This window comes from Pithys albifrons, chromosome 3, assembly GCF_047495875.1.
Source record: "Pithys albifrons albifrons isolate INPA30051 chromosome 3, PitAlb_v1, whole genome shotgun sequence".
Lineage (NCBI taxonomy): Eukaryota > Metazoa > Chordata > Aves > Passeriformes > Thamnophilidae > Pithys > Pithys albifrons.
The window spans coordinates 51,746,624-51,768,552 of NC_092460.1; the positions used below are offsets into that span (position 1 = coordinate 51,746,624).

The 21,929-nt window shown below is 41.0% G+C and overlaps 1 protein-coding gene across 1 annotated transcript in view; it reads left to right on the forward strand.

Moving 5' to 3' along the window:
- Positions 1-21,929, forward strand: part of PLBD1 (phospholipase B domain containing 1) — a 46,492-nt gene that overhangs the window by 19,389 nt on the left and 5,174 nt on the right. The window contains exons 3-8 of the mRNA XM_071551923.1: positions 1,805-1,888; positions 3,765-3,903; positions 11,004-11,168; positions 12,320-12,464; positions 19,414-19,614; positions 19,727-19,867. Coding sequence (XP_071408024.1) covers positions 1,805-1,888; positions 3,765-3,903; positions 11,004-11,168; positions 12,320-12,464; positions 19,414-19,614; positions 19,727-19,867 — 875 coding nt within the window. The remainder of the gene's footprint in view (positions 1-1,804; positions 1,889-3,764; positions 3,904-11,003; positions 11,169-12,319; positions 12,465-19,413; positions 19,615-19,726; positions 19,868-21,929) is intronic.

Sequence of the window (21,929 nt, forward strand, 5' to 3'; positions counted from 1 at the left end):
ATGTCTTTCCGCAAACTACGGAGATTATCAAATGACAATGACTCAGTGATGATCTCAGGCTCTGGGTCTGCTTGCTGTGGAGGTGCAGCAGCCCCCTCATCGTCCGCTGGATGGTCTAATTTGGTCTTATATTTCCTTTTCTGAATAGGGGCAACTTCCATAGGCTTGGCCTGTCCTCCTGGTTTAGCCTCATCCTTTTCTCCCTTCACTGTGGCATCAGGGGTTTTATTCTCTCGCTTTTCCCCCTTCACTGGGCTAGGTTTCTGAATGCATTCTGGAAAAACCCTGGCCCTACCTTCAAACATTCTGTAAGCCGCAGGGATACAACCTTGCAGAAAAACCATAAAGAGCAAGATATCTCTGGCATCCAGGGAGAATTTAAACATCTCAAAAGCTGTTGTAGCAGACTTGAATGGGGAATGGACAAAGGGTTGGGAGAAGAGATTCCCCTTTGTTCCTTCCCAAGGGTCCGTACTATTATCACTGAATCCCCAGAGGTAGCAGCTTAGGTTGCGGCAGGAAAACAGCCTGGAGAGCACCACCCACATGACATCCAAAGGCATCGAATTCATGGCACCATAAATCCAGAGTAAGAACTCAATAATAATTGCGGCTATTTGAGTTTTGCTCATTGATTTGTTGATAAGACTTAAACCTGCCGCTCCTTTTGGCATGAATTTGTACCAACAAAAAGCCAATATATTATACAGGATGGTCCTGATGAACCCTAAGCTCAAGACCCACATGGTGCCACAAAATAGCAGTTATCCTTCTTTGTTTACAAGCCCCACACGTTGGGCGCCAAGAAATGTCTCGGTTTGAGGGGAAAAACCAAAATGTTTTACCCACAAGCGGGGGAGGGGCCTCCTCCACAATAATCACACCACTCTTTATCAAATTTAAGAAAAGGAATTTTAATACAAGAAGGATAACTGCTATATATATATATATATATATGTAAACAGACTAGTGCAACCCACTTCCCCAACACCATAAGAGAAAAAAAAAAAAAACAACAACAAAACCCAGCAGGTTTTCCTCCGGGAGAAAAGGTTATACTTAAGTGTCCTTGTCACAGCCCGCTGGCTGCAGAGTGAGTTTCAGTCCCTCTCCAGCGAAACAGACGAGCAGTGAGCTTTCAGATGGACTCAGTCTCTTCCCCCTGTGTTCCCCGTCCAAGAAGCAGAAAGGTACGAGCAACCAGCAGCAAATCCAAGGCAGGCAGCAGCAGCAGCACGGCAGGAAAAAGTAATCCGAAGTAGGCAGCGGCAAGACAGCCAGGGAAAACCCCAGCAGTAACCAGCAGGGCAGCCTGCCTCCTTGGAGCCCCCACTCCCCCGTTCCGCCGAGCCAAGACTGAGGAGAATATCCAAAAAAAAACCAAAAGAGACAAACCTGCCCCCACCCCAGCGATCACAGTTAACTGCTTCTTTTGTTAACCGCTGGCCTGGGCAGTTAAGTGGCAGGGGAGAGAATTTACATAATAATCCCAAACTACAACACCTATAAATATTCCCTGAATATGCAGTTTTGTGTGAAGTAGTTCAATCTCATTCTTGCTTATTTCTTTCCATTGTGCAGCCGTTTGAGCAGGTACTTGCAAGGTAATTTATTTTAAGTTAAACTTCAACAATCTGTTTGTTACCTTTGCTGTTTCTCACGCACTGGGGTACTTTCTGTGAGCAGGAAAAGCTTCTGGTGTGGACTGTGTTGCTTGTCTGTCAATGCACATTGATCAGTGGGTTGGTAAATTGAAGGAAGGAAAGATACAAAAGAATAACTGCTGCTGCTCTTGTTCTTTCAGGCAGATGTATGACCATGCTGCAAATATGTACCCACAGTTAATTAAGAATCCCACCGTCCGAAGTGGAGTTCAGAAATTTATGGCGTATGTATTTACTTACTAAAAATTAATTATTTAATACTTGGGGTTGGGGGGTGACAGGTTTTTCAAGGTGTTTTTATTCTCTTTCTTTTGGGATAAAGAAAATACATGCTTCCTTTCCCTCTGAATGTTATTATTATTAAAATAAATTCTAAATACACATGAAGAAGGGCATATACCCTTCCCTAATCCTGATTCTTTCAAAGAAATGTTTTATACCATTGTTACAAAATGGTGTGGATAATGTCAATGAATTCTGAAGGTCATTCTAGTAAAAATCCTTTTCTTAAAAGCTGGTATTTTAAATGTTACTGAGCAGTGGTCTCCTGGCACTTTGATATTTTTAGCACTGTGTGTCCTTTCCTTCTTCTGTTAGGTTAGTGTTTTATTCTACCACTGATGTAAATTCTGTTCTAATCACAAAAGTCCTGATTGACTTTTCTCTTCAGCTGTATAAACCAAAAGTAATTCTGCATGAATAATGCAGCTACACTGGTGGGAGATCACAAATGGAAGAAATCCCAGGCCAGGTATTGGGAAACTCAGCTGTGATTAACTATTATTTTTATCTCTGTAGACTTACTTTTTTTTTTTTGCATTACAAATACTTCTGTGAAACTTCTGGGGACTTTTTCACATCTTTCCCCTGTCTTGTGCTTTCCACAAGGGGTCATATATCTGACTAATTTTGTTACTGGTGCACATGTAGTTGATTGGTTGTAGCTTATCCAAAAGGTAGACAAAAAATCTTAGCGCTCCCTTGCTATAATTTTTCAGCATTGCTGTGCTCCTCTGTGTCAGAAAAATCTGATAGCTACCTTACCAATGTGCATGGGATTTTTTTCCAGAATGACTCCGCTTAGTAGATGCATTCCCTGGGATGCATTGCTGGATGGAGGGGGGCAATACTGGGTGCCCTTGTACTGTTTTTCTATTGCCTGTGTCCTCAGGTCCTGCATCACTCCTTTACTTTATAGCAGTTTTGCAATGTGCGTTGTTGCACTGTCGAAGAAGTCTTTAGCCCTGAAGGTTTTGACTATATCCCTGTTTCCTCAAACATACTTCTTGCATCTTGATCCTTCTGGAAAGCTAAATCTGCTTGGTTTTATCATCCATATACTGCTGGAAGAGTTCGTTCTCTCCTTTGCTGCTTTACACAGTGCTGGATGGATAGATGCAGAAGGATAGAAGAGGCCAGAATCTGGTCCCGATTTCCTATGGTTCTTTGTGGTCCTTTGTGAACAGCAAAAGAGGGAGCTCTGAGAGATCCTTATAATAAATATTGGCTGTTCTTGCTCCTAGGATCTGTTCAACTTGTGTTGCCTCATGTTCTGAGCCTGGGTTATTTGGCTTTTGCCTGGATTTGACACATGGTATAGTTGCTTGGCCTCCTACCTTTTACTCAGAGGAGCATAGCAGTGGTTCTTAGGCAGTGTTTGAGCACTATCAGCAAAGCCTTCATTGCCCTTGTACCTAATGGAGAGAACTAGGCTCTTCAAATGTCAGTTTGTTTTTATTCTTAAATAGGCACTTAAAAGGGAATGGTTCATCTGACCTATCAAATGCTTGTTTTCCTTTACTGACTGTGTGGGGATGCTGGACCTGCCATGACAAAGCCCCCAGCACAGGTGGAGTCCAACTAACTCTTTCGTTGATACTGAAGTCCGGTAGAGGCATATAATTGTAGGATATGTTGCATGAGTCTGAATATTTACACATGGAGGATGTAATGTTTGTCTGCAAGATTTCCAAAGCATGATTTGCCTCAAACACTATTAACGTTGGACCTTCTGGTTCATAATATATTTGTCCCCTCCCTGCATTATCAATTATACTCTAAAAGCCCCAAGAAAACCCCAACTTATTTGTTCCTCTGCAGGAAGCAAGATCAGTGGACAAGACAACAAATCAGAGATAATAAGGATGACCCGTTCTGGAGGCATGCTGGCTACATTATTGCACAGTTGGATGGTCTGTACATGGGAGGCCTTGAGTGGGCTAAACTACATAAACAAACAGTAAGACTTCTGCATCTTTTTCAGTGGCTGGGGATGGAGTGGTAGTGGACAAACAAGGGAGAAGGGAATCTGCTGTTTAAAATTAAAAGTAGATACTTAGTGACAAGTACTCATTCTGCCTGCCAGTCTGCAGAATCTTTAGTGGCTGTTCAATGGAGGTAATGTGACTGAGCACCTGAGTCACAGAACCAACAGATCTTTGCAGTGGACTTGGAACCCTGGGCTGATTATGTTGGGGGTGGCTTTTGTGTCTGTGAGGGAATGCTGGAAGGACAGACACTTCTGAAGTGCTTGTTGCTGTCACTTTACAGTTGTTATTGAGCAAATGACTCTGTGGATATAAAGAGTACCTGCAACAGCATGAATCAACATGTAGGGAGTATATTAAAGCTTTCATTCTTATTTTTCAAGCATTAGATTTGAAATCCTAAAAGCCTCTCTATTTTTTTTACATTGCTAAATATCTTCTCCTTTTCTGTCTTTTGAATCTCCAGAATATATGGTTACCACATATATGGTCAGTCCTGTGACGAGTCAAATGGGATAGGTTTAGGGGTTTTGTTTAGTCATGCTTTGTTGTTTGGTTGGGCTTTTTTGTTTGTTTTTGTTTCCTTTTTCTTTTTTTATTCCAATTAGAATTTTGTTCCAGATCATTAGCTTGTATGTAATAGCAGAGCTCCTTTAACTCCAGTAGAGCTGTGGCAATTAAAATGCTGTCCTAAAGTCTAATGTCCAATAGATTTTTTTGATGTGAGAGGGAGGACTTGAGTAATTTTAGTTGACCCTTTTTCTCTAGGTTTAACCATACCAAGAATTTTGGGAAGTTGGGAGTCCTGAATTGCAAAGAGTTGCATTTTAGTAAAATGCATATCTTTCCTGCATAGAATTTACTCTGGGGCTTTCATGAATGGGTACCCAGCTCAAAGTGCAAAAAAAAAAAGTGTTGACAGCAGTGATCCATTCTGAGGGACCTGAATTATTTATAGGGGAAAATACTAGAAACCTTGACTTTCTAGGAAGGGAACTCATTAATTCCCTTTAATAACACCTGGCACTGAAGAGCCCTGCAAAGCTCAACAGTTTTTTTGGCTGCTTCAGAATCTTTTAGATTCAGGTAGGAGGAGGGGAAAGTGCCAGGTTGTGTCTGAGTTATTTGTTTGTAACAGGCATGTCCTACCTGCAAGGTGTGTTCCCTGATGCTCCCTTATTTAACTGTGTATTTGATACTAAAAGGTACTGACCTCTGGAGTGTCTGAGTAATTTTTATTCTCTTTTTAGATATCGGCATGCCTATATTAAAATGGTGCAGTTAGTTAAAGTTCAGATATGTGGTTCAGGCTGAATATTGTGTCCTCCATTCTTGAATTATATGCAGGGAGTATATTTTTTTCTTTTGCCATATGTGCCTGCAGCAGTTTGTGGGATTTGACTCTTTTTCTATGCCAGTCACAATTTTAGCTTTGGACATTATCACTTATATTGAGATCTGCATCTTTTTATTCAAAGCAAAAATGCTCCCTGTGCAGGTATTTCTCACTTGAGGTGGGCTGCTGGTGCCTCGGTGTGCCAAAACCAGTAAGTTGCCACCAGTCTCTTAACTCAGTACATTTTGGACAGCTGCTCTTGCACCTAGGTACTGCTTTTCCTTGGCATCAAAATGATACATGACAGCTCTGAGAAGTACAGGCAGTTCATTTTGTTGGATTCTGTGCTACTTTTCAGATACTTTTGGGAGATGGGGCAACAACTGTGCTATGTGTGTACATCTGTAGTGCTGTTAGAATCCCCTTCTGGAAATAGAGCTTGAAGACTTAACTCCAAGCTCACTTGGACAAGGGAAACAGGCGCACATGCAAAGTTATTGACTAATATTCTAGCTTTGAGACATCCATTTGCCTGAGAGTCAACACAGCTTCTATAAACTGTTGGCACTTAAAAGCCCTAACTTAACTAACAAGCAAAACAAATAAACAAGACCAATAGCATTTTCCTTATTCTGTGTGATTGAAGAAATCTGCCATCCAAAGAGGCTGTTTTCATCTTGCCTCTTCCACTACATATTATAGGAATGTTTTAAAGGTTCTTTTATTTGATCCTTTAGATTTTTAGCAAGTGGAATGTTTGGCAAATAAATTCACCTAGTACATGATTTCTCCCCTTATTTTCAAGTATTGTACTTTGGTTCAATTAATCCAATTGATTTGGAATTTGTTGCGCAACAACTGCAGTAACAATTATTTGCTGTTTGTTACTCAGTTCGCACCTTGACCCACCCGAAATTCTACATACTTTTAAAAGCAAATCTCATTCCTATTGCATGTTTTCCTCAGTGCTTTGAAAGTCTCTTCTTACCTTTTTCCTTTGGTAGATGCTACTTTTGCTTCATTAAAAAAAGATGCCTTTACATGTGCTTATTGTTTTAGGATTATCATCATCAGGAATAAGTTTCTTTTGAAATCTAGTAGTGCAGTAGTTTAGATTCATGGTGGTAATGAACATGAGAAATATTAAAAATACCTTGGGTGTGAATTGTGTTTTTCTTTTCCTCTTTAACCTACACCCAAACAAAACAAAGGAACCCACAAAAAACCCAACCAAAACCCGACATGAGACACTCTGTATTTTGTTGCCTGGTGTTCTGCCTGCTCTTGGGAAAAACTATGTGTACTTCTAAATGCAACTAATTACTCTGTATGTGCAGAGGGCAATTGCTCCCACTACCCTAAGCTTAAAATAAGAATAAATGCTGTAGAAGGAAGGCAGGGAAGCTTTTTCCCCTAACTTCCAAAATATCAGAGGCAGGTGGAGGAAAAAGGGGAGGAGGAGATGGATTTTGAAATTCTTACATTTTCTTCCTGCCCATGAATGGTTCATGGACAAAGTGCTCTCCTGAACACTGAGAAGCTGGTTGGTTAACAAGGATAGGCTAAAAGAGATAAGGGGGATAAAAAAAGGAACTGTGGATTCCAACACTGAACACTGGCCAGAGTTGTATAAAATGGTTTCCTTTCCAGGAGAATAGAAACAAGCTGTTTCCACAGCTAATCTGCTTTTAATTCTACACATTTGATGTCTTTGGTTTTCTCATCAGCACTACACACAACCTTTTCAAACTTGAAAGTAGTTGAGTTTTGTATTTGGTGGATTAATTGATGTGCAGTTACTGAGGAAGACAAGAGGAAGGTCTGACGTGCTGTTTGGTAATAATGCAAGGTAGTTTGCAACTATGCCAGATTCACAGTGCTAAAGGAGAGCTCGATTATGTGCACACAAGGCACTCTGAAATGTTCAGTTTTTCTGCTCCTCCCTAAACTTTAGGTTTACTTCGCTTGAGTATTGTAGTACTATTGTCTGCCACAAATAACTGAGCCTTATCGCAGAAAGAAAATTTGATTTTAACTCTGAACTCATTGATAGGAGCACTGATACATTTTAAAAAATTATTATTGTTCTTTATGTATATTCTTTATGCAAAGGTTTTGTAGTATACAGTTCTAAAATTTGTTTTTAATTGCATGGAGTCTGTTTTCCTGCAGGTCAATGTTTCCATTCAGACCTACATGAAGGAAATGTAAATTGTAAACTAATGTATTTTGAATTCCAGGTATCATGTCAAAATCTGAATATATTTTCCTGGTAAAGTGTGACATTATTCCAGCTGGTTTAGCAACATTTTACATCCAGTAAACAAACCCAACCCTTTTGTCAAGACAATTTGTGAAGGAGGGGCACTCAAAGAACATTAAACCTTTTCATCTACCTAATGCTTTACCAACGCTGTGATTAATCTTGGGCTTGTCTATGCAGGGATATTACTCTTGAGTAAGGAGGTGTCAGAGTCTTAAATACTACAGTGACTCCAGGACAGCTCTCTGTTTGCACTTCCTTATTTTGTATTGAGAATGCTCATGCTTGGAGAAGTTACTGGAAAACAATTGTTACAGAATAACTAGTCTATTTTAATGTCCCATGGAGACAAGCCTTTAAGGCAGGTTTTCTCTTGTCTGCTGCCCTTTATAAATTTATTTCTCCCTGCTGCTGATGTAACTTGAACTCAGACTGATTGTTTGTTTGGTTTGCTGTTCAGAACAGCACCCAGAGGAGCCACACATTCTAGTAAAGCGGCGTTTTCTCTTATTGTGACTATACCACCTCTCCTTGTCAATTCAGCTCAGTCCCTCTTTTTCAGGATGTAAACCGTATATACAAGGAGTTTTCCTGACAGTGCTGTGTGAGATAGGAGAAAGTGATTACAAAGTATTGTAATATGACCTGTATTATGCCCTTGTTATGATGCAGGTTTTTGTGTCTATTACTTGCTAGTGGACACTGATTAACTCCTCCTAGAAAAGATTTGTCCCTGTGTACTGGAAATCAGCTGTAGCTTTTCCAAAACTAGGGCACTCAGCCTTAAGGCAGATGCCTTAGTCCACTTGAAATTCCCAGATTTGGTCTTCATTGCAGATTCCTGAGTCCTCTGTTTGAATATGTTGTTTTATTGAGGCTCCAGAGGAGCTCTGTGCTTGTGTGGTGTTCCTGAGATTGTACAGTCTTAAACAGAAAACCAGGTTTTTTCAAGGAGAGTAATGAAGTCTTAGAAATAAACTGGAATAAAATTTGCTTGCCCCTCAAAAGGGGAATAAAACCAGAACCCTAGTGGGTGCTTAACAACCTGGTTTGCTTCTCTGATATTTTGGCTGGCTTTGGCTAGCAGCCTGATCTCATCCAGTGGAGCCCTGAGAATTTGCATAACCTGTGCTGTGTCTGAGTGGGCCCTTCCTCCTGCTCTCTGGGCATTTTCCTGAAAGCTTCCTTGCTTGGCACTTTTATTCTAACTGGAATGGATTTCCTGATAGTTACAAAAGTTTTGATTTGAAGTGACTGTAAGAAGGCACAGAAATGTGGAACTTAAAAAATATATAGGCAATTCTGTCTGATGCTGCAGCAGTATCAATGTAGGTATTTGTAGGTGTTGCGATGAAGGCAGGTTTTGTGAAGGAGAGTATGGAGTTGGTAGCAAATGGATGTCAAGTGTAATTAAAATGTGTTAGGGCTGGCTGAGCATTCTCGTATGCAATCCTGTTTGCTCCCTTACTGGTTTTGTACAGTAATGCCTGCATGAATCAGACAAGAAGAATATCAGACATAAAGCAAACAGCTTCTCTTTATTGTCTGGTGGGCGCTCAGACCTTTTAGTGTAGCTGGATGGAGCAAGATTGTACTGGAACAGTACCAAGTCTGTCTATATGGGTCCAATAAGATAAAAGTTGTTGGGACTGATTTGCAAATGATTCATGATTCTGAGTTGCTTAAAAGTATCCACAGATCAATCTCTCGATGTTGCTCCCTGTTTAGATCCTTGCAGCAAAACCCCAATGAACTAAAGACCCCATAAAACAGACTCGGAGCCAAGTTAGCGTGGGATAAGATAAAAAGGTAGATTCTTTAATGTCCAGGCTTAGGGCTTTTAGGAATACATGATTACGTGCCCCCTGAACACTGATTTCCATGGTTTTTATAATAATGTCCACGCAATCCCCAGTTCACACATCTCTTGGTCTAGCCCCCTCATGCTCCTGGTCACACCTCCTCAGGATTTGAGTCTGGGGTCAGTGGGACCCTCTGTTCTTCATTTTTGTCTTTCTTAGCACACATAGGGCTCTTGGAGGTTTTCCAGTGTTCTTAGACCCAAGGTTGTTGGCTTATATTTATGTCTTGTTCTGCAGGCCTTTTGATATTCTTCAGCCTTCTACCTTGAAAAGACGTCTAAACAGCTAAAAGAATTTGAGCTACTGATATGTGGCAGAGGTTGGCATGTGTAAACATTGAACTTAAGCTGCCAGAAATATTAACACACTAAATCTACATTTTACTACAGTTACAAGTACTTCTGAAATCTATAAAAAATGAAAAAATCAAAAAATCAAAAACCCCCTCCTGCATCAATTCCTTCCTCAAACTATAGCTGCTGCTGGGGCCTTCTGCCATGAATGATTTTACTTGCAAGAGTGGCTTCTCTCACTTAGCTTGGTAAACATTGTGGGAAGGTTTAATTCCTTCCCCTGAGATATATGGACTGACAGAATTTCTGGTTTTCCTCTTGGTTATTCTCTCTGGCAAAAGAGCAGATGGATAACATAGAATTCATCCTTCTGAATAAAAAGTAAATAGATTTGGCACTGTTTGTTTTTTTCCATGTCCTTGTTTCCCTTCTTTTGGGGTTTGTAGAGAGATCAGCTATATGGTTTAATAACAGTGATTTATATTGCAAGCAGTATGTTTCTTTGCTTTATGATTATGCGCCATTCTAAAGTTACTATTCACAGCTCTACAGTGATGTGTGTTCTGACTTCTTAAGCCTTGCCTTAACTAAATGGATGGTGCAAGCAAGAACAGGAAAGATTTAGAAAATGGCATTTGAAGGTTGAGGCTAAACCACTGTTAAGCTCTTATTTTAGAAGGGGCACACTCAGAGGAGGTTCTAAAGAGCCAGTTACACAACCAGCTGTGTGTAGTTAACCCTGTTAACTCCGACTAGCTCCAACCATGAGAGTTCTCAAAAGCATGTAACGAAGGGCCTTTTGACTGGCTTTCCTTCTTCAGTTAGTTCTGACTTGATTGGTATTGTTAACATACCTTGTTTCCCCCTTTTTTTCTTTCTCCTCAGTCCTGAGGATGTCTTAAATTGCAATGTGTATAAAAATCTGAGAATTCCCAAGAGTGTTTATTAGTGTAAGGCTCTTCAAAGGCATCTAGAGAAACAAACAAAAAATGAAATTTTACTGTTACCTCAGTGTATCAGTAACAGCAGACTGATTGGTATGCTGTTTGCAAACACATGTGAAGGTTTTGTAATTTACAACTCCCTTTTTCCTTGGAAATCATACCATTGGTAATGCCACTGTAAGAGGCAGATCCTGAAGTTTCCTAAGTGCCTGGTGCCACACTGAATGTGAGCATCTGGGCCTTGTGAGTAGGCATTTCCCAGGCCAAAGAGCTTCCTTGGAGAGCAAAAGAAAAATTCTGATGAGTGAGACTGTCTTGATGCTTCTCTGTCTCACAGTGTTTTTTGTGGTCTCTCTGTTTCTCCCTTTCATCAGCCACTGAGCAACTTTGATGTCCAGTTTCTGAATGCAGTTGGAGACCTGCTGGACCTCATTCCTGCATTATTTGAGTATTCTGCACGGGGTGGACAATGCAATGTGGAGCCAGGAGGCCATGGCAGATACCAGTGGGATATGGGACACTGCTCTGCACTGATCAAGGTGAGCACCAGGAACCTGACTGCCTTGATTTGCAGTGTCAAGGGTCTACATTTCTCCCTCTTTATGTTGTGTGTGCATGAAGATACTACTGCTGATGATCAAGAGGCATTTCTGCAGTTGTCATTTGTGTCAACACAGGATTTTGAGTCCAGTTTTTCTCACTTGTGTTCGAGGGTAGGGAAAAAGACCAAACCAAAACCGCAGAGATGGATAGTGAAAGGCTATGAGAATTACTAGGGAATGAGGAACTGCTGTGGGGAGGAGACTGGAAGAGAGTAACTCGTTTCCCCTGGCCAAGTGAAGTCTAAAAGGGGGTGTTGTGGATGACTACATATACACTGGGCAAATAAGTAGGAAGAAAGGGAAAAGGATTACATAAACCAGAGGCCAGTGCTAACATAAAAATAAATGGGTGCAAGAGTTTGCTGTTCTTCTGTTAACTGATACTCTGGAATGGCTTTCCAATGGGAATAGTGACAGGAAAAACCCCCAAAAACCAAACCCATTTTTAAGATAAGTGATACATCATGGTGACGATTACATTTTTTAGTTATAATTATCAGGGATTTAATCAGTACATGAAGACTCCATGTATTGCAGAGCAACAATACTCACCTTAAATTGTGAAACATTCATTCAAGCATTTGCCTACAGCAAGATGTTTCTGAGCTAACCACAAATCTTAGAACCAGGGAAATACTTTGAAAATACGTGCTACAAATAAATATATTTACCTTTTCACATTAAAGTATAGAAGCAAATGCAAGTAAATTCAAAGTGAACCAGAGTTATTCTCACAGACACAGCATATTTTATGTTAACACTCATTATGCATGAAAAGATCCAATCTGAATGTGCGAACACAAGTATTCAAAATGAAACTGGGGAAAAAATACATACCATGTGATGCAGGTGTCCAAAATAACCCTAAGCTGTTTTATTTTGAGAACAACACATGAGTAAGAATTGTTTCTGGGGGTTTCAGAAATGTTTTAAGTACACAGTTAAAAGCATAAGAATCTGCTCTTTCTTCAGCAATGCAATTAATAAAACTACTTAAAAGAGGTTGATTCTCCCAGTTTCTATCAAGTAGAAAAATGCAGAATATAGTGGGGTCTGAAATTCCTCACCTTTCTTCTTCTGTTTTTCAGGTTCTACCTGGATATGAGAATATATATTTTGCCCATTCCAGCTGGTTTACATATGCAGCCACACTGAGAATATATAAGCATTGGAACTTCAATATAGTTGATCCATACACCAGCACCAGCCGACTCTCATTCAGCAGTTACCCAGGTAAAGTCAAGAAAACCAAAGCAATGTAGCTGTTCAGTATGGCAAGGACCACTTTACTGTCTAACAGCTGTCTTGTCAGTGAAAAGGATAATACCTCAATAAGCACTGGCTTGAATCTACCTTAAAACTTTTAACCACCAAGAGCACAAAATGCCATTTTCAGTTTTCTGGCTTGAACATGATGTTGTCGTCTTTTGTTGTTGATTAATCACTTTCGGTGCTCTGAATAGTACTAGTTAAATATTTTACCTCTGCCACAAACATGCTGCTTTGAGTTCTGCTCATGTAGTCTCTGGTCATCTCAACTGTTGAACTCCTCACCTGGCCTAGAGCATTCACATGTTGGGTAATAACAGTTTTGAACACTTCTGATAACCACTGGGACATGACTTGTGCTCTAATGGGATTATTAGTGAATATCAAACATTAACCATTTGAAATTTTACTGACTTATCTGATGTTGTGTTAACAAACCTTCAGTTGTTTTGTTGTTCTTTTTCTTTTCCACCCACATCTTCCTCTTCCAGCTTCCCTAAGCTGTTCCAGTGGGGGGTGTTTTTTATGCTTATTTCATGTGTTAGTAATATAACCAACTGAAATATTTAAAATCTCCCTTGGGAGGATTAGGCCAACTGTTAGAAATTGCCAGCATTTAATTTTTCTGTGGTAAAAGATGTACTCTTGCTAGAGTAGCACCAAGAAACGTGAATATGGAAAACCAAAGTGTATCTATGACTCCCTCTTAGAGTTAGTTTGCATGGCTGAAGTTTTTAAAGGTGAAATTTCAAATTCAGAAATAGCCACACACTCAAGAATCTTCACAAACCTTTTTAATGAACTATGTGCCAAGTCACATTCTGGTGAAATTTTGTTGGTTGATGATTTCAAAACATGCATTGTTGAATTATTGTGCCTTACTACAAAGGCAAGGGTCCTTCATGGGAGGAACTACTGAGACTGTGACTGGGAAACTGTTCTGAGAAGCAGTTGTGTTCATTTCACATTGAAAAGAAGCCTGTTTCTATGGGTTTCTGACCCTCCTCAGTGACCCTCAGGAATGCAATGTCTTCTGACAACTGAGATTTTTTTTCCTTGAGGAAGTACTAGAGGTATTCTGGCAAATGTCTGTTAAGTGTACAGCCTTTCAAGAGCCTGGGTTATCTCTGAATGCCTTGGAGAAATTTTGGTTGCTTGTTCCAAGGAGTTTTGCCAAGCCTGTGGAACTTGGTAGAAAGCAAAGGTTTCTGTCTGAGAGAATGTTCATAAGGTTATTCTGGCTCTCATCTCTCTCAGCAGAAATACTGAGGATGGTACTATCCTTCAGGAGAATGTGGCTCTGTCAGCAACTGTTGCGTGCTGCATTGTGCTGCAGATAACGCAGGGATCACAATCAGCCACGCAGAGCATTTATTATTTTAGTGGGTATCTGTGGTGATGTCTTGGGGTTGCTCCTGTTGTGGATTCTTTGTATAAAGTGAAATACAAATATTGTGGGTTTGGGAGACCAAGAGAGCACACTGTGTGTGAGAACACCTGGAAGTCAGCTACTGCTTAGCTGAAATTATTGGGGTCTGCTCATTAGTGTACAGAATCCCAGTGTGCTTCCCTGAGACTGTTGAGGTCTGCAGACACGGCTTATTTTAAGGCTTGCTTTTGCCGTGTAGACTGGCAGTGATGTGGAAAGGTGTACTTCTATCAACAAAACTGAGTGAGAAATGGTTGCAAGGCGTAGTTCCTGTGGCTACAGTGAAGTTTGAGACGTGTGGTATGCACAGTGTGCTCACTGGCTGCCTGATTACAGGGAGCTATCACAACCACTGGACAAGCACGGTCCATTGACTGCAGCAAATTGCATTAGCTATGGGTGTAGTTCACAGACTTGCAGTTTGCCAGGGGATGAGTAAGCACTAAAGCACTGGCCTAGTAATGCTGAAGGGACATCACGTAGGAAGGAGGGAACTGCCAAATTCTTCTGCTCCATGTTAGGATGAGATAGTATTTTCAGTACATCTGACTGTGGAACCTACAGGTCCTGGCCACAGTTCAGTGTGATGATTGTCTCTTCTCCCTGCATGCATGTTCCCAGTCTTATTCTCCGACATGATAGACACTAAGAGCCAGTAAGAAAGGGCAACCTGGGAATCTCTTCTGAATAGTAACCTGATCCTAGTGAACATAGAAGTATTGACTTTTTGAGGAAACGGAGAGCATTAAAAGACAGGTCCTTCCAGGCTTTCAGTGACACTTAACTGAGTAGTTTTAAAATTCCTGTCATCTGGTAGACTGAATATAAAGTCAAACTCTTCTACTGTCCAAAAGTTGTGTCAGAAAAATTTCAAGGAGTCATTTGCCTTCTGAGAAGGAATATGCCAAATTCCTGATTTCTCCTGGGGCCACCAAGTAAAATTGTCCGTATTATTTGGGATTTTTTACTGAATTTCAAAAGACAGGCTACTAGAGTGCAAAATTTAATGTTTGGTGTGACTCACTTTAGAGTTTCTGAGACTATTGACTAACCATGATGCGTGTCAGTGTGTGCGTTGTGGTACAGCTAGAGGGCCTTTGTCTTCCTTGCTCCTGCTCTGACTGAGCAGGTAGGAGGACAGGCAGGAATTGCAGCCTATCCCAGCTTCCCCAGCAGTTATCCACGTTCCTGCCAGCATGCTCAAATGTCCACTGTTAACAGCATGTCTTCTCTTTACTGCTTTCTCCCTTTCAGAGCAGCAGTAGTGCTGCAGAAGCGCAGTCAAGTGGAAATTAATGGGAATTATAATCTGGTTTTGCAGAATTATTTCTTCACTTGCTGCTTGTTTCCATGCTAACCCACCCTAATCTTCATTTGAACTCTGCTCACAGTCTTAGCTTCCTCTTCTCTTGAAAGTGTCTGTGGGCACAGTTGCGTGTAGGACAGTTGTGTGAACCTTTGGAAAGGAGAAGTGTCTCTGAACTGAGTGCTGAGCACCCTGGACTTCAGTGTCTTCTTCAAGCTCTGGACATAAGTGCTTCATGTGGCTGGTGAATCTGTGCATGGCAGAGAGAACTTCAGTGGTACAGACACATTACTGTTCAGAAATGCTGAGTGAAGCTGTGCTCATTTGGAGGAATAAGAAATGTGATGAGAGAGGGAAGTAGGTGCTAAGATTTGCACTGCATGTCTAGTAAAAGATCAGAGAGAAAGCTGCACCTCTCCTTCTGCCCTCCCCCAGTCACTTCTTTACACTGCCCTACTGAGGCATTTAAAGAAATGAGCGTAATTAACTGACAAAATTTGCAATTTTCCTTGAATAGTAGGGAGTGACTTAAACCCTAGGTACTGATGGTAAAGCACAATTTTATTACAGCTTGGCCATAGCTGAAGACACCCAGGGAGCTCATGTCCCAGAGTATGTGTCTACCATGTACAAAAATCGAGTGATCTTTATACAGGTGGTTTCAAATATCTATTACAGACATTCGTTAGGTTTACATCTGTTTTCTAATATAAGAATGTTATATAATATATCAATTTAAACATACTTTCTTCTACTCCTCCACCCAGGTTTCCACCCTCCTGCTGTGTTGATCGTGAGGTGTTAAACCAGCCTTCTCTTATCAGTCTGTCATTCAAGCAAGGCCCTAATTCCCCCTTATCTCAATTGTGCACATTTAAGGCATGCCTAAGTCCTTGGTAGCAGTTACTTTTTGCAAAGTCACAAGAAACATAGTTAAAAATGTTTATACTATAATTTTTGTCCCTGTGTCAGGAGGTTGTATTTCCCATGATTTCCATACATTTGGATGGAGCTTTTCATGAACAGTAAGTTTTGAACTCCACTTGAGAAAGGGAATCTACCATTTTGACCGAAGTACTCAGGTTTGGGTAGTGAGCTACCTTCTCTGGGCTGAGCCACAGTCTGTTAAAGTATGTTACTCTGGTTTTAGCCTTTTAGGCAAAACAGTTGAGAAGACCTCTACCGCTCCCTTTTCCTTCTCTGGTTAGCTTGGTTGAAACAGGCTATGACATGGGAAGAAGATGGCACAAGTTGGCCTTGATGGGTGGCTATACATGTGCTGTCCCTTGCTTTGAAATAATGTGTTAGTGCACAAAGTGCAGCATTATCCTTCCCCCAGCCTGAGCAAGAGCTAGGAGGAACAAACCACAGCAAGGGCAGTAGCTGTTCTTCTCAGGGGACCAGCTTGCTCATGAGGCATTGCCAGACCATTTCTTGCTTCCCTGCTTCCTCTAACATCTGTTTAAAACTTGGAGAGATGCAAAGGAAAGTGTCTGATGAACTTAGGAGCTGAGAGACCAGAGCTATAGTGTGGGACATGTTATTTCTTGGTGCTTAGGAGAGGTCTGCAAGTGGAAGGCAGCTGATGGGTGTTAGTCTTGAGAAGCAGCTGCTGATAGGATTAAGAAAGCCAATCCAGAGAATACTTCTACTTTCCCATGGTCTATTTATAGACCAGAACATTGAGCATCTCAGCTGGGAGCTACTCCCATCCCTTTGAGGTGGGCTAGACCTCATGACTTTGGCTTCCAGGCTGTAATGCTGACCCTTTCTGTACTTGAATAAGCACAATGACCTTCTAAAACACCAAAAAAAGTTCATACTGTCTGGTTCAGAAAGGAACAGCCTACCTCTTTAGGAGCAATAGCTGCCAGTAAAGTGTTACCACCCACATGCACTTCCATGTGCTGACTTTCTGGAGAACACTGTGGCTCAGACTGCAAAACGTTTTTTGCTTTCCTTGGCTAATTAATATTGACATGATGAATGAAACTCCAGACTCTGAGAACTTCAGTTTTTCAGTGGTGATTGGAAACTGGATCTAAATGGCTCAGACCCAGAAGATGCAATCAGAAGTGCTTTTGCTTGTTGCTGTGTAGGAAGAGTCAGGCTTGTTGGAGGGAGGGGTAAAGAGATGAAGTGTACAGTGGGATAACACTTTCAATTACAACAGATTCTCACACATACTTAAAAACAGAAGAATGACACAAGGTATCTGCTGATACCTCTAGACTTATCTACCCAGGTTTTATTTTTGTGGATGTCTTTACTCTGAGTAAACCTATTCCTGGTGTTTTAACTTTCCTTTGTTTCAGGGTTACCTAAATCAAAATGGTATATGCCATCTTGGGTTAGGCCAGTAATGGTGTGTCATGGAGTGCATCTTGTGTTATAAAACACTACAGGATAAACCTTGGTAAATGCTAAGGCCCAGAAGGAGATCCCCTTGTTTTCAGCTTAGCAGAACTTTGCAATTACAGAGTTCAACCTTCAGTTATTCAGCATCATTCATTGTATTGACACATGTTTTGAGTCAAGTTTTTCTGTTTTGTCTCAGCTGTTTATTGAAAATGAAGAATAGAACTGTTTGGTTTATTTTGAAATAAGGGACTTGGCATTGTCACCCACATGGGAATTGGTATTCAGTTCAAAATCACAATTTAACAGTTTCATTTCTTGTCTCCATTTGCACAAGCACTTGACTTGTTACACAGCAGTTTATTGCTGGGTGTCCCATGTCTTTGTGTAAAATAGACTGGCAGAATCAGGTTTAGAGGGTTTCTCTTGTCTTTACTTATTTGAGAGAGATGTCTGATATTGATGTACATAATTTACTGACATTCTTTTTCTGTCTTCAAGAATAAAATATCAGCTGCCACGGTGCTCTGCCTGTCCTATAGTGGTATATTTTTAGATAACAGGTGACAACAAAGTATATTTTCCTGGATCTGTTCTAATTTAAGAACTCAATATTTTAAAGAAAATTTGCTGAAATGGAGCCCTTGGACGTTACTTTTGCTCAAAGGATGTCTTGCCTTTTGGTAAAAGCCCAGGAACAGGTGGCAGAGCTGGGTTTTTTTGCTTCACAGGCTGGTGATCTTAGCTTGTTTTGCAGAGAATATTTAATAAAGCTTGCTGTAGAAGATCATAGTGGAACTCCACTATTATGGTGTTGTACAGCATTTTAGCGTTTTGTACTCTTAGAAGACTGATCCTATTAACAACTTGTTAACAAGAGGCCCAGTTCTGGATGAGTTCCCCATCAGGAGCTCAGTTAACAGCCTTTCTTCCCCAACCTGGCAGCCAGATATCTGCTGAGTAATCTTGAAGTCAAGTTATTTCTCCTTTACAAGTAGTCACCACCCTATCCAAGGCATTAGAGCTGACCTTTGCAGCTCTGAGTGCCACCTCCTGGCGTGAGATCTGCAACTGGACCGAGTACTTCTGTTGGCATGTAACCTGGAAGGGAATCCTGCCCAAAGTTGACTTTGCAGAGCTTGTAGGCATAAAAAAACCCAATGGCAATGTGTCAGAAGGAGGAGTAGGAAGAGGATTCTCTCATATACAAGATGGGGTTTATGATTTGAGAGATGCCCATTTCTTGGAGATGCTTTTAAGAATAGTTAGACTGGAAAAGATTAAAGTAGAAGGAAGATTTTTTTTTCTTGGCTTGGTTTAAAACAGAAGTGACTCATTTAAACAGATTAATTCAATCAATTAATTTCTGTTGTCTTCACAGAGTTAAAAGAGAAACTGAAACTGATTGATGAAAATTTCTTTGTGAAGTTTGTACTTCACTTTGGTTTTTATTGTTGAAATTTTTTAAATGAATATCTTTGTTAAAAATGAACGTGCACCAGACATTTACAGTATGTAATCCTCAGCATAAAAATAAGACATGGCTTGAAGTGTGGAGAAACTTCTGAGCTTGGCGTGCAAACACGAGGCAAATGCTCTAGACAAAACATTAAAAGTGTGAGTTTCTCATTTCAAACTGTCTTGACAGGTGGGCCTAAAGCTCTTGCAGAAGTTAACCCTCATCTTTAATCTTTGTACAGTTTGATTTCAAGCACACGCGCATTGACTCTCTCATATACTCTTGGCTTGTCTCTCTGTTTTGTTCTTTGAGTATATCAAAGATTTAAAAGGTAACAAATTTTCTGTTATGTCTGTTTAAGGCTTCTTGGTGTCCCTGGATGACTTCTACATACTAGGCAGTGGCTTGGTCATGTTGCAGACTACCAACAGTGTGTTCAACCAAACCCTCATTAAGCAAGTGGTGCCTGAGTCCCTGTTGGCTTGGCAGAGGGTCCGCATTGCAAACATGATGGCAAGTGATGGCAAAACTTGGGCTGAAACCTTCTCCAGGTGCAACTCTGGTAAGTACATTTTCATATGAATCTTAGGAAAAAGATTGTGTTACCTCTACCTGTTACACTCTTTTCCTTTCCCTGGCAGGACATGTAACTCTCTCTTTGCTCTCATACCCAGGGACCTACAACAATCAGTACATGGTGCTAGACCTGAAGAAGGTCAAGCTGCAGAGGAGCCTTGATGATGGTGCATTGTACATTATTGAGCAGATCCCAACCCTTGTGGAGTATTCTGACCAAACAAATGTTCTCCGGAAAGGTAATAGCTCCTGTAGTAGTTACTGGCTTAGGAAGACCATCTCTTCGTGCCAGCTGATGGAGGATTGTGTTTTGTACCTGGGAAGGGTTTATTGAACACTAGTCCTGAGTTTAAAGTAAGAAAGCTTTGTGTGAGCAACCCTCAGAAAGCTTTTTGTGAGCATTCCTCTGTTGTCAGGTCTGTTGCCTTGTATTCATTTATCTGGTATGCTGTGACAGGAGTGAGTGTCTGTGTTTCCTAGAAGCAGGAGGGAGAAATAGGCTTTGCCTCTTTGGTTGCTTACCTCCTTGCCTTTCTTCTGGTCTTATTTTTCCCTCTTAGAGACCCATGAGGAAAAATGTGAGCCGTATTTGCAGCAACACTAAATAACTGTGATCCTGTGGGCTACTCAAAATGTTTGGTGGGTGGGTCACCCTGAAAGAAGATGAACTTTTGAATATGAAAGAAGTTCAATGTTAAATTCATCTCCTGAACTTCTCTGGAGCTCTGTTTTCTGTTAAATATTTGCTCTTTGAAAGGTTCTTTAATTCCCTGGCAAGATTGGCAACAACTTGATGGAAAACAAAAATCTAAGTGAAGCAAAAGACCCACTGTCAGGTTTCATTCAGAAGTATTTACTAGACACTTATGTCAGCAACCAAAAGCCTGAGCCTTAAGTGTCTGTCTGGTGCTTTGTACTCCCACCTCTAATCACATGCTGAAGGGGTGAATAGATGCGTTGCTCATCATCAAAACGACTGGAAATGTAATTATGGTAGCAGCTGGTGTTGTTTTCCTTTGAAATTTTTCCTTGTGTCTAGTTTCTTGGAAAGCCTTGGCTTATTCTAGGCATTGTCACTATTGTTTTTAAGATGTTTCTTTATGTGGAAAAATCCCATCTCTGGCTCTTTTGGCTTCCTTTGCCTTGGGCTTGTTGGTGCTGTGCTGTGGAGTGCAGTGCAGACAAACAAGCTGATAGAGGCCTTCTAGCTCTGGCCCTTGAAGCGTTGCAATCACATCACAGCAGTGCTGTAGCTGTGCAGAGAGGCCGGGCTTAGCAGGTACCCTGAGTTCCTTTTCAGCAATTATTTGAGAGCTGCTGTGGCATTCCCAGCAGGACTGAGCCCAGCAGCATCTTTACAGTATGTCTTTTCCCAGATATCTAAATGCACCTTGTGTGTATTGCCCAACACTTCATTTGGTCTCTGGGAATCTTAAGTATTAGAAAGACAAGGGTGAGCTAAGCACTGCCAAAGTGCTGCTTGGAGATCTCAGCTGCTGTAAGCCATCACAGCTCCTGTAAGCAGCAGATCTGGACTCCTCCATTCCATGCAGGACACCAGACAAGTCCCACTGAGGCCCCTGCCCTCTTCCCACGTGCTTGGAGCAGCCCAGGTGAAGGAGGTTTAACTTTCTCCAGAACAGTGTTGGGTTTGAGTGTTTACAGAGTAGCTGACCTTGGCACACTCCATCATTGCCTTGTAGGTGGTGTCCACTTTTGACACTAGCCTGGTCAGAGTGATTTTGCCTTTTTAAGTCTCTTTCAAGCATTAACCTAGAAACAACCGAGAATGAGAAAGTCTCAGGTGAACAAAGGCAGTATTGCTGCAGCAAGTTTCGGGCTGAGGAAAAAGGAAGCATTTCTTTGTTCAGGTTTGAAAATTGAAAGATTTTTTCCTTAATGTCTTTTGTCAGCTTGTTTTGTAGGCCAGTGCAGGTGAGTTCTCAAAACCAGGCATCTCTTATGTTGCCCTTTCCAGGCAAAGATGTCCAGGTACTTTCTGTATGTTGACAAACAAAAATCAATCCTTTAGAGGAGGTGGGGGAGGGCAACACTGTCTCCAGTGAAGGAATAGCTCACAGGACTGGGCTGCACTTCATGTTTCTTGATGATGAATGAGTTCATCTCATGAATGAGATACTGATTTCAATATGAGAGCAGAACCTGCTATCTCAGTGTCTTCCACCATATGCACAATATTCTGATTGCTCTACTTCTTGATATTGCTGAGGCCTTTTGCTCTTAATGGGCAGAGGAGGAAGGCATTTTGATTCAGGGAATTTTTTGCTGCTGTCATGTCAT